The sequence below is a fragment of the Exophiala bonariae genome (genome assembly GCF_035927105.1).
Source record: "Exophiala bonariae strain CCFEE 5792 chromosome Unknown scaffold_53, whole genome shotgun sequence".
NCBI lineage: Eukaryota > Fungi > Ascomycota > Eurotiomycetes > Chaetothyriales > Herpotrichiellaceae > Exophiala > Exophiala bonariae.
In genome coordinates, this window is record NW_027042528.1 from 63826 (window position 1) to 76012 (window position 12187).

General features: G+C 50.3%; 4 protein-coding genes across 4 annotated transcripts; 3 read left to right on the forward strand and 1 right to left on the reverse strand.

The window, feature by feature from the left end:
* Nucleotides 1–1148: 1148 nt before the first annotated feature.
* LTR84_011329 (uncharacterized protein) lies at nucleotides 1149–2893 on the forward strand (the record flags this gene model as incomplete). Its single annotated transcript, XM_064854862.1, has 2 exons — nucleotides 1149–1480; nucleotides 1528–2893. The coding sequence occupies 2 exons, from the start codon at nucleotides 1149–1151 to the stop codon at nucleotides 2891–2893; spliced, it is 1698 nt and encodes a 565-aa protein (XP_064700048.1).
* Nucleotides 2894–3783: 890 nt separating this feature from the next.
* On the reverse strand, nucleotides 3784–5535 carry LTR84_011330 (uncharacterized protein; the record flags this gene model as incomplete). The annotated part of the gene is made up of 1 exon (XM_064854863.1): nucleotides 3784–5535. The coding sequence occupies one exon, from the start codon at nucleotides 5533–5535 to the stop codon at nucleotides 3784–3786; it is 1752 nt and encodes a 583-aa protein (XP_064700049.1).
* Nucleotides 5536–7381: 1846 nt separating this feature from the next.
* Nucleotides 7382–9218, forward strand: LTR84_011331 (uncharacterized protein; the record flags this gene model as incomplete). Its single annotated transcript, XM_064854864.1, has 2 exons — nucleotides 7382–8712; nucleotides 8771–9218. The coding sequence occupies 2 exons, from the start codon at nucleotides 7382–7384 to the stop codon at nucleotides 9216–9218; spliced, it is 1779 nt and encodes a 592-aa protein (XP_064700050.1).
* A 1143-nt stretch (nucleotides 9219–10361) lies between these two features.
* Nucleotides 10362–11441, forward strand: LTR84_011332 (uncharacterized protein; the record flags this gene model as incomplete). The annotated part of the gene is made up of 2 exons (XM_064854865.1): nucleotides 10362–11010; nucleotides 11098–11441. The coding sequence occupies 2 exons, from the start codon at nucleotides 10362–10364 to the stop codon at nucleotides 11439–11441; spliced, it is 993 nt and encodes a 330-aa protein (XP_064700051.1).
* Between the last annotated feature and the right edge of the window lie 746 nt (nucleotides 11442–12187).

Sequence of the window (12187 nt, forward strand, 5' to 3'; positions counted from 1 at the left end):
ATCCGGCGAGATGGGGTGAGAAGATGAAGATCACTCCGGCACAGCAGGTGACCAGAGTCTCGTATTTGCCGATTCCTCGAGCACGGCCAGTCGAGTTGTGAAGGCAGGATGGAATGAGGCGATGGGAAAAGACAGGGCTAAGCAGAGAAAAGCACAAAGATCTCTCTTTCCAGATAAAGCTATCATTACTGTATATGAGATCATGTGAGACGGATACAGATGGATGTTGATGGAAGGCTGTCTGAAAATCATGGACGGGTCGGTATTATTATGGAGGACTATGGGAAAAGCAATGCAAGAGAACGGATGCAATATCACGTGCCAACCGGTGCTATTAATGAATGTGGTGGGAAGTGGAATTGGAAGCCAACACAAGACGTTGAAAGAAAGGGGTTTCGAGGACTTATCGAGAGTTATGATCTTCAACTCGCTTAGATGGTTCTGTGGGGCCAATGTCTTTTCCGTCTCGTCCTCGTTCATACTTTGTGTCCGTTTAATGACTTCTAAAAGTACCTGTAGGAAGAAATCAGGAAGTGGTGTGAACCCGTATCAAGTAAGTAGGAAGCCTTATGACGATGAGTGATGCAACTAGTTGCTAGGCTGTTGGTAGGGCGTATTCATAGGTACCGATAGACATTTTGTCATTAAATCATAGCATGTAGTGGACGCCCTTCGTGACATTCGAGTTTTATCGGACGGATCCCCAGCCGTGGCAACCGTGCATGGGTGCAGGCAGGTGTGACCTGCCCTCCATCGTAACTGCCCCATATGACAGATCAAAAGATTGGTTGGAATGTGCCAAGAATCCGAATTCTGTTGCCGGCGATAAGCTTATCCGATGGCAAGCGATGGAAATGTTGATCTCAGACTCCCGATAGACCAACAGGATTCATCCTCTTCACACAAAGGCCTAATTCGAAACAAGTCGTTTATCTTACCTAATGTGCCTTAGGAGGAGACCACAAGACCACCTTGAGAGTTCCACCAGTATAAATATCTGATCTTTCCTAAATCCTTGGCTTCCTGTGTACCCCCTCAGTGGTATTCAACGATTTACTCCTGCAAGACATTGTGACACCCTGTATCACCTTTCTCCAGTAATCACCCAACCTCGAACACCATCTATCCGTCTGGATATCCTTCGAGATATGGCTCCTCATGCGGAAGTCGCAGCAGTCACCGACACATCATCAGTGGTTGTACCAGACCCCATATTGACCAAGGGCGATACACATGCTAAATTCACCTTCGACGATGTGCTTCCTCACCGTCAACAATCAGAGCCTGTCTCGACCATCGTAGCGGCCTTCTCTTCTGCACACATGTTCAAGAGCAAGAAATCCGCCAACAAACCCAAGGCCCGAAAATGGGATCAGCATTTCTCCATGGAAAGCAGGAGCAGACAGCCCTCGTCCTTGAAAGGTGCCATGAAGTATTTCAAAAAGGACACCATCAGTCTCTGTGGTGGTCTTCCCTCACCGTGAGTGTTTCTCAATTTCGGCCTCATCACTTTACTCACTTGTGCAGTGACTATTTTCCCTTCCAGGAGGTGGGTGCCAAGCTACCGGTCGCACCACATTTCTCTCAAGATGAGTTAGCAGAGACTGCTCAGCCTTTTTCTGCTGGCAAATTCGACACATTGAGTGGCGATTCAACGTACGACCTTCAGATAGCTCTAAACTATGGACAATCCATGGGACCGGGCGCTGTCCTGCGGTTCATTACCGAGCATACTGAGGCTGTCCACAACCCTCCTTATTCAGATTGGGATATCTGTATGAGTGCCGGCAGTACTTCTGCTCTCGACATATCACTTCGAATGTTCCTAGAGAGAGGTCACTATGTGATAACTGAAGAGTACACCTTCAGCTCAGCAATCGAAACTGTACTACCCATCGGCGCCAAGATGCTCGGGATCAAGATGGATGCCCATGGAATGCTTCCGGACGACCTAGATCATGTTCTTTCCACATGGGACGAAAAGGCTCGAAATGCACCTAAACCATTCCTCGTTTATACCGTGCCTACTGGACAAAATCCCACTGCCAGTACACAGCCTCTGCAAAGAAGGAAGGATATCTATGCATTGGCCGAGAAGCACAATCTGTTTATCCTTGAGGATGAGCCGTATTTCTTCCTTCAAATGGAAACCTTTGTATCAGGACAAACCCACTCTGTTGAAAAGCCCTTCAAGCCAGCCCCAGTCAAGGACTTCCTTTCCAACCTCATCCCATCTTATCTTTCTCTGGACACTTCAGGACGCGTCCTAAGGCTTGATTCATTCTCCAAGATTATCGCCCCAGGCTCTCGGACTGGGTGGGTCACTGGACCTTCTCAGGTTATTGAGCGATTCCTCCGTCATGCAGAAGTCAGCGCACAGACACCATCAGGTTTCTCTCTAATCACCCTCTACAAGCTACTCGAGGAGAACTGGGGCCACAAGGGGTTCCTCGAATGGCTGATGTTCATCCGTGCCGAGTATACGAGGAGAAGAGACATCATTGTAAACGCGTGCGAGAGATATCTACCTGCCGAGGTTGCCAGCTGGAGTCCACCTATGGCAGGCATGTTTCACTGGATCAAGCTTGATATTACGAAGCATCCACTCTACGCCCCTGGAGAGATGGGCTTGCAGAAAATTCTGGACATTGAACACTCTGCTTTCGCGGCCCTTGCTGATATGAGTGTGCTATGTGCCAAAGGTTCATGGTTCAGAGCTGAGAGAGGTTCAGATACAGAACTCTTCCTCCGCTTGACATTTGCCGCCGCTGCGCCAGACAAGATGGTGCAGGCTGTGGAGAAAATGGGTTTCGCTTTGAGGCGAGAATTTGGTTTGGAGCAGGTTGCGCTTGAGCATACGCAGAACGGACATACGAATGGACATGCGAAATAAGTGTTCGGCCGAAAATGAATCAACGATCGCATATTACTGGTAGCGCTGCTTGAGGGTGGTAGGCTCGCAACGTGAGCCGATTCGTGGCGCATATACGCTATCTCATACTCGTCTTTCAAAAATATTTCCAAGCGTCACTTATTGGGGAAGGGATGTTTTGCGGTGAGAGTTGAAAGCAGCCTTTCACCTCACTTGAACGCTTCATTTAACAAAACTTCTGAATTCGGACAGGAAAAAACTCTCGAAGAACATTACCTCTCGGTCATGGATTGGTTTGTCCCACGACAGACAGGGAAGTCGTCCATGGGCAGTTAACAAAACTTACAAACGCTTCATACTCCAAGTTTGTGGCTTAGAGTAGACTTGCATCACACATGCACCATGGCGGTATCTCACAATCCAGCCTCTCAACAGCGGTCGACAGAAGTTGAGGTCATAGACATACCTGGCGTGGACCTTCTTTGTTTTCTGGGATTTTCTAATTACTTTCATGGTCCTGGCGTTGGTTGGTAGATAGATAGCGTAGATAGCGTCACATGATATCATTAATACAACCATGAATGTTATTCTCAAGGCTCTGGGCGTTCATGGCCAAACTCGCGCAATAAGTAACTTGTTATTTGACATCAGCTTTATGTCAAGTAGAGTCACCGTCTATTTGTAAGAGGTTTGGTCATTCGCTCGTAGATTTATGAGACAATCTAATAATGTGATCGGGAACTGGCCAGTCGGATGTGAAGAAGGGATTTCGCCTTCTGGCTTAGCCTTAAGGGCATACATAGTCTTCTTCTGCATCACCATCACTCATATCTATCAAGGTTACACAAACCCCCTTTTGCTGCAGCCTTGCCAATCGCACAACTTATCCAGTCCTGACCGGCCACCAGCGTTCAAGCCTTAACAACATCAAACCCCTTCCACCCATCCAACGCCTCCCTCGTAACCCTCGCATAAGTATCGACGCCCGCGAGATAAACCAACTGCTCGCGGGGTTTCCCCGGGACATTGGCACCCATATACCAGGAGTCGGTCTCGGGGAAGAGGGTCAAGTTGTTCATCTTCTGGATATCGTCGCGCCACTCCTCGGCGGCGGCGGAGCGGGCGTCGATGTACTTGACGCCCTCGGCGCGCATCTTGGCAATCGCCGCCGCGATCCAGTCGATCTGGATCTCGATGATGGGCGGGCCGTTGGACAGCGCCGTCGGCGCCTGCGGCGAGTACACCATGAACAGGTTCGGCATCTGCGGGATCGTCAGTCCCAGGTACGTGTACGTGCCGTGTCTCCACTTGGCGCTCAGCGGCGTGTCGTTGATGTCGGTGAGCCCGGCGTCGAGGAGGCTACCGGTTAGAGAGTCGTAGCCGGTCGCGAGGATGACGATGTCGTAGTCGTGGTGTTGCCGGTCGTTCTCGTCGCTTTTGCTCACAGTCACGACGCCCGAAGCCGTGAACTCGGCGATGTCACGCCTTTGTAGGTCTAGTAGCGTGACGTGCTCCTGGTCGATCATCTCGTAGAAGTCCTGCTCCAGACTGGGCCGTTTCGTGCCGAGCCAGTGCGGCTGCGTCGCGGGCGCGACGATCTCGCGCTTCACCGGGTCGCGCACCCGTGCCCGCACCTTGTCCGCCCAGAACGCGTACAGCTCGCGGTTGATGTCCTTGTCCGCCAGGAACTCGCGGTAGTTGCTGAGCAGAAATGCAAAGCCACCGCGGCCCCAGATCTCCTCCCAGTGCGCGCGGCGCTCGGCGGGCGTCGCCTCGTGGTACGCCTTCGGCGCCGGGTTGTAGGGGAAGCCGCCGCTGCACTGCTTTGCCGACTGCAGCACGGACTGGTAGAACGACTTGGCGGCGTTTTGCTCCTCGGCGCTCATCTGCCGCTGCCGCATCGGCAGCGCGATGTTCGGCGTGCGGATGCTCGCCGTCAATTGGCAGGTTGGGTCGTGCGCAAGTGTCTGCACGATCTGCACGCCGGTCGCGCCGGAGCCGATGACCAGAACTTTCTTGTGGGATACGTCGAGCGTGTCCGGGTACAGTGCGCTGTGGATCAGGCGGCCTTTGAACTTGTCCAGGTTCTTGAATGCCGGGAAGTGTTTCTTGTAGGAGCTCCCCGTCGCCATGACGAGGTATTTACACGTGGCGATGCGCTTGGGGTCGTCGGTCTTCACGTGCCATTGTCCCGTGCCGGTGTCGTATCGCGCAGCGGTGACGATCGTGTTGAAGTACGCGTCCCTGCTGAGGTCGAGCGTCTTGTCCACGTGCTGGAAATACCGTCGCAGCTCCTCGTGCCCGGGGAATCTCTCGGTGAACGTCCAGTCCTTGTACACTTCGGGGATCGACAGTGAGTAGTAGGGCGTTTCGCTGTCGACTCGCGCCCCAGGGTAACGATTCCAATGCCACGTCCCTCCCCACGAAGACCCTGCTTCGAGTAGTTTCACCGACAGCCCCAGCTTGCGGAATTGGTGCATGCCATACATTCCTCCAAACCCTCCTCCGATGATGATGACATCGGCGGCGATGTTCTCGACCTCGTTGTTGGAGCTTTCACCATTGACATGTCGGGTCAAATCCTCCTCGTTGGAATTGGTGCCATTGACGGTAGCGTGGTTGGCGGTGTCAAAGTCCTCGGGTCGATTAGGGAGCGCTGCCATGGTTAGGAATGCAAGTAAGTCTCTTATCACTATGAAATGTGCTAAGGGGTATCTTTTGTTGGTCCTTTGCCAGTGTCAGGTATCTCGCGACGAAGCTTGTTGGCTACTTGACAAGTGCAGAACATAAAACGAGTACTTGCTAGGAACAGGCCTTGACCTGCTTCAAAGTGCTCTCAATTTATACTTGGCTCAAGATGACAGAAAAGCCTCTTGTCGCACGCCTTACCTGTCACGAATGTTTGGAGGCCTGAGTATGCCTGGTAGAATGGGAGCCTCAGATGATGCGGGAGATCTCATCTTGGGACCTTCGGGCATCCCTCTAACTCGACCTCGGGGATAGAGTTGCCTGACTCTTGAGATGGTGATGAGAGACCTGGTTCCTCCTCATTGTGCTCTCCAATGAGCGAGCTTGGCTTGAAGTGGACACTTCCCCAGGTTTGTAGCCGAGGGTCACGGCCGCGAATGCTCATGCGCTCTCGCGAGGTGCTACTCTGTAGGACCATTCAGATCGGTGATCTTGGTTTCTAGATTTCGATAGGCCATTGAACCAATCGAGTTGTCGACGTTCGTTTATTGGAGGCAGAGTTCTAGTTGCTCTTCTTCATAAGCCCCTTGGGCCCAAGTATTCCTAACCCTACCTTACCTAGATAGTAGGTACTTATTTGACATCTGATCAGCACTCAATAAATCTCCAGATATACTAACACAATTATTCCATTCGTTGGCGCACAGCTGCCTTGGGTCGGCTGCGATCAGAGTCTTACTGGTTGGATGCAGAGTTCATTGATAAACGAGCCGCATAGGCGATCAGATCTGCATAAATGCGCCCCTCCTTGACTGTCCTCAGGCAAACTATGGCACTTGATAGTTTCTTGGGTGCAACGAAGGCGAGTATTATTGATAGTCGTGTGCATACTGATTTGTTCCGTCATTATTATGTTTATCATTAAGGCCCGGACTTCGAGGGCAAGTCAGTTAGTTAGCCATTGTCACCTCTCGGCAAGGACCCTGCTTCAGGCACTTCTGACCGTGGCAGGTCCACCTAAGCACAGCTCGCACTGTAACCTCGGTCCCTGGAGGTCAGGTCTTTCACCACTTAAAATCTATCCGCAGCGGATACGTCCCACAGATTGTGACCAGAATGAATTACTCACCAACAATCTTAATGTTTATTGCATGTACTACCGAATTGGGTGTCAACATGGCCTAGATGGGATGTACGTTGAAAGTTGGCTTCGATAAGGGACAACGCCTCTCTCCGCTGTACGTACAGACGGGATGAGATGGCTTGGGACTTGCTTGGAAGGACTCTAGGGGAAGGAAACTCGACAGCGTCAAGCACTAAACGCGCTCGAGACCTGGAAGGGCTCATGTCGTTCGCCGCTTTCCGATGGACCAAAGCACCAGCAGAAGAAAGTTGACCATTAACCATGTCGAGCCCTATCAGTTGACTGAGGGGCAAAAAGCCTCGCCAAGAACGACCGACCTTCATTTGGTCGAGTTTGGGTCAAGCGGAAGCCGCCTCTGTACTTGGCGTAACCTTCTGTCCCCCCTGGTCCCCCAATGGGAGGGCGTTGTCGCCCAAGAACACTCTCCACCACACCAAGAGCCTTATCACGCCCTGTAGAATTCGAAGCTCTCCACCATTCAGAATCACGCTCGCTTCAAGCTTCAAACCTCAATATGACATGCGGAATATCGTGAGCTTCAAATGAGGAGCTGATATCTGATATTGATCATAAAAAGATTCTACTCCCTCGTCTATCTCGGAGATCTCTTGTCATCCTCCACTCGATATTCTGTTCAACGATCTTCCCTGTGTGGTTATCGAAGCCTCTTCGACACCATGGGTTATAACGACATGATTCACAGGGCCAATTTGGCCGTGGCTAAATCTTTCGTGGGTAGAAGGTTTCGCCTCGAAGGCTCTGGTCACCCCAAGGAGCGCAAAGGCTCCTATTTCTTCACCGAAATCCGTGCTGGACTAGCAACTTTCTTCGCTATGGCATACATTATCTCCGTCAATGCGACCATCGTCTCCCAATCTGGCGGTACTTGCGTCTGCTCACCGGATAGCCCGGATCTTTGCGACAGTGACCCCGAATACATGCTTTGCGTGGCAGAAGTCCAGCGAGACTTGGTCACTGCGACAGCAGCCATTGCTGCTTTGACGACCTTCTGCATGGGTCTTTTTGCAAATATGCCTATTGCTCTGGCACCTGGAATGGGTCTTAACGCCTACTTTGCATATACTGTTGTCGGATACCACGGCTCAGGTCTGGTCCCTTACTCTGTTGCCGTAACTGCAGTTTTTGTCGAAGGCTGGGTGTTTGTCGGGCTCACCATCCTTGGATTACGACAATGGTTGGCTCGAGCGATTCCAGCATCCATTAAACTTGCTACAGGTGTCGGCATTGGTCTTTACCTGACTTTAATTGGTCTGACCTACAGTGCAGGCATTGGCGCGGTCACTGGTGGCACTGCTGTCCCTCTTGAGCTTGCAGGGTGTAAGCCAGAGTTCAGGGATGAATTTGGCATCTGTCCAGCTGGTGCAAGAATGCGCAACCCTACCATGTGGATTGGTATCTTCTGTGGTGGCTTCCTCACCGTCATTATGATGATGTTCAGAGTCAAAGGCGCAATCATTTTCGGTATCTTGCTCGTTAGCATTATTTCGTGGCCCCGCGGTACCGAGGTCTCATACTTCCCATACACCGACCTTGGTGACAGCATGTTCGATTTCTTCAAGAAGGTTGTCACATTCCATCCTATCAAGCGCATCTTGGCAGTTCAAGAATGGGACATCTCGGGATACGGCGGACAATTTGGTCTCGCTTTCATCACATTCTTGTATGTCGACATCCTGGATTGCACAGGTACTCTGTACTCCATGGCTCGCTTCTGTGGAGCTATCGATGAAAAAACCCAGGACTTCGAAGGCTCTGCCGTGGCATACCTCGTTGATGCTGTCGGAATTTCAATTGGAGCGTTACTAGGTACCCCTCCGGTCACAGCGTACATTGAATCTGGTGCGGGTATCTCAGAAGGTGGCGCCACAGGCCTCACTGCCATAACCACTGGACTCTGCTTCTTCATTTCAATCTTCTTCGCACCAATTTTTGCCTCCATCCCGCCTTATGCAACTGGCACAGTCTTGATCATCGTCGGTTCGCTGATGTAAGTCCAACAACCATCTCTTCACTCAGATTGAGAATTATGCTAATCATCATCCTAGGGCTAAATCTGCGGCTGACATCAATTGGCGATATATTGGAGATGCTATTCCAGCATTCCTGACTATCGCCATCATGCCATTCACATATTCGATCGCGTACGGCCTGATCGCTGGTATCATCTCCTATATGGTCTTGAATACTATTGTTTGGATTATCGAAAAGGTATCCGGTGGCCGCATCAAGCCAGCTGACAAGGAGTACAAAGATCCATGGACCTACAAGATCGAAGGCGGTGTTCTACCTCCTTGGGTAACCCGTGCCGCCAAAGGCAAGAAAGACTTCTGGCGACCATATGAAGACGTTGAGCACAACAATAACGCGCCCATTGGTACTCATATCGATGGCCAGGAAGGTCCTGTTGAAGGACAGAAAACTGTACACAATACTGGGATCGATGATGTCAGGGACGGTAGTACCTCGTCTGATGGAGAGAAAGTCAAGCAATAAATTGACGATCAGAGCTGCAGGCTTGAACGGCAATTCAGTTTTTCATCTTCGAGCATGTTAGCTTGGTGGCTGCCGAAAAGGTGCGGGAAACAGTTGACGTACAATCTTGTGACCAAGTCACATCTCTTTAATGTGTAAATCATCACCGATACCCATTCGTTTTAGACAAGGACAAGCAGAATATCATACAATTGCATTTCACAATCAAAAATAAGAACTCGTGACTTCTGTGTATCATGTTTGATTGTGCTTGTTAACGAGTGATAAAAATACCACATAAGATAGGGAGTTCGAAATTGGTTTTCGTACTTCGTATCCCTCTTCGACTACCGGGTGCAAATAAGCATGAATGTTGTGTATTAGACCTTGGAAGGATCCCCTCCCGAGTCCCCGTCACCCACAGAGTAACTAACTAACTAGAAGTCCCGCCGGTAACCTTAATTCATTGCTTGAAAGTTTCAAACGAAAGCTGTAGTAATACCAAAATACAAGCCTTCCAATTCATACGGATCCGCGGCGAGCAGAGCTCATCTGCATGCCGAAGGAGTTATCGTACTAGACCAGTGGTGATGCTTTGTTAAAGATGTGAAATCCAGACGCCAAGCCGCAATAAGTACAGTAGGCTTAAATTCCCACGCATGTCTCGCATCGGAGCGGAGCGGACATGAAATCGTCATTTATGTCCCGCAGATGCAATCTCTCGTATATGCCGTATGCCTTATTGCGGCCATCGCTGCGAATGCCGAAGGAATCCTAACTAGTGAGACACCGAGATCCAGAGTCCACCTTGTAGCGATAATGCCGACTACGAGTCCATGAAATTTAGAAAGAAGATACAAGACTCTCCCGCACCAAAAGCTGTTGCCTACCAGTTCATCATCTTTGAAACAGATTATGTTCAGTGTACGATGCACAGCCATGAATTTTGACGTTGTTACTATGGATCATGGTTTGTGTGTTCTCCTTTTCCACTTCCAGCCATCTACCGACTAAATTGGGGGCCCACTCAGGAAACCAGACGATGAGCGAAGTACTTAAAGAAAGTCATCTCGGTCAACGTAACGACGAAATGGCTCACAATAGCATCTTGGAAGCGCTCCATTTCATCCCTTTATACCATTTTCCATCTTCGAAACTGAAAGCATGTCCGACCCAGAAGTCGAATGTACCTATGCGACCTGCTCAGTGAAAGAGCAAGGCATGATTGAGTACATACCGGCATTACCCGGGAACATTGCGTATGCCGGAATCTTCTTCTTCATCCTCATGTTGCAGGTATACTTCGGTATCAGGTACAAGACATGGGGCTTCCTCGCAGGCATGGTGTGCGGACTCTCCCTCGAGATTGCGGGCTACGCAGGCCGAGTCCTGCTCCACGACAATGTATTCGAGAAGACCAATTTCATCATCTACCTCGTGGGGCTCACGATCGGCCCGGCGTTCCTGTCTGCTTCGATATACCTCTGCCTCGGACGGATCATCACCATCTTTGGGACGAGGCTGAGCCTGCTGAAGCCCAAGATCATCACGTGGATTTTCATCTTGGCCGACTCGTTGTCACTGATACTACAGTCGGTTGGAGGCGCGCTAACATCAATGGCTGACGACGAGGCAAGTAATCAACAAGGCGTTGATATCATGATAGCCGGGCTATGGTCACAGGTCATATCGTTGAGCGTTTTCATAATCCTGTGCTCCCATTTTGCTTTCAATGTCCTCCGATATCCCCTCAAAATCAATCCACAGACGGTCTTCATCAGGCAGACCATCATGTTCAAATGCTTTCTACTAGGTAAGTGCCCTGCAGACCGGCTCAACGACCTCTCGCAACGCGTTTGAGATTACCAAATGCTAACTCTGTATTCTCTCACACCTTTAGCGATTGGGACAGCGACCATAACGATCATGATCCGCTCCTGCTACCGCCTGGCCGAGCTTCAGGAAGGCTTTGATGGGAATCTGGCGAATGACGAGGTCCTTTTCATGATCCTGGAGGGACCCATGATCATCGCTGCTGTCGCCGTACTGACGATCTGCCATCCTGGTGTCGTGATGGGCGCAGATATGTGGAAGAGCACTAGCTTCAGACACAATGGGGCGGAGGATGCGGTGGCCCCGTATAAAGAGACTGATGAGGACGATAATATTGCTATGGTTCCTGTTGCGAGGTACTCGAACACGAGCCTTGGTTTGGAGCGGACGAAGAATTGGACTCCTGCTTGAGCTAGAACAGGAAGATGTATTTCAAGGGGTGTCAATTTCCCAATGGAAGGGTTGATGCTATTGAAAACTTTATGACGGCTTCTGACATGTTTTGGGTACACGGTGTTGTGGTGCGTGCCTTGACTTGGTCTGCTCTTTTCAGGATATGGATTTTAGATGATTTGCTTGTATCTCAGGGGTGGGACAGGCTTGCAAAAACTTGACTTGTAGACATCACAACGTCTCTCTAGTGGAAAGGGGGTGATGGCGTGAGGGGTAGTTTTAGAAATATGGAATCGGTCAATGGTTGTTTTGAAATATAGAATTCGGAATCCTTAGCTTGAGCATGGTCGAACGATGTTTCGGAGTCTAGATGGGTCATTGACGCTACGGATTCGGGTGGACACGCCGGGTGCGACGGGAGGGTTACTGCCGACCGGCTTTCGAAAAACAGTGGAAATGCATGATAACTCTAGGATGACACCAGAAGTGACCAGAGAAGCACACCATGTATCGAATATACCTGCTCAATGGGTTTAAGTAGTTCTAAGCTAGAATGAGCCACAGCAAGAATGCAAGGTTTTAACTTAGAGGAGCTTTGGTAGGCATCAATCAATACAAACTGTATCTATCATGGAAAGTATCTGTCCCTCACACAGCGTGGGTAGAATCAAGAGATTCTGGGGGGGGGGGGGGGGCCCCATTGGGTGGGGGAAAAACCGCGCATAAAAACCCTCCTTAAAGGCCCACCCGGCAGACCAAAAACA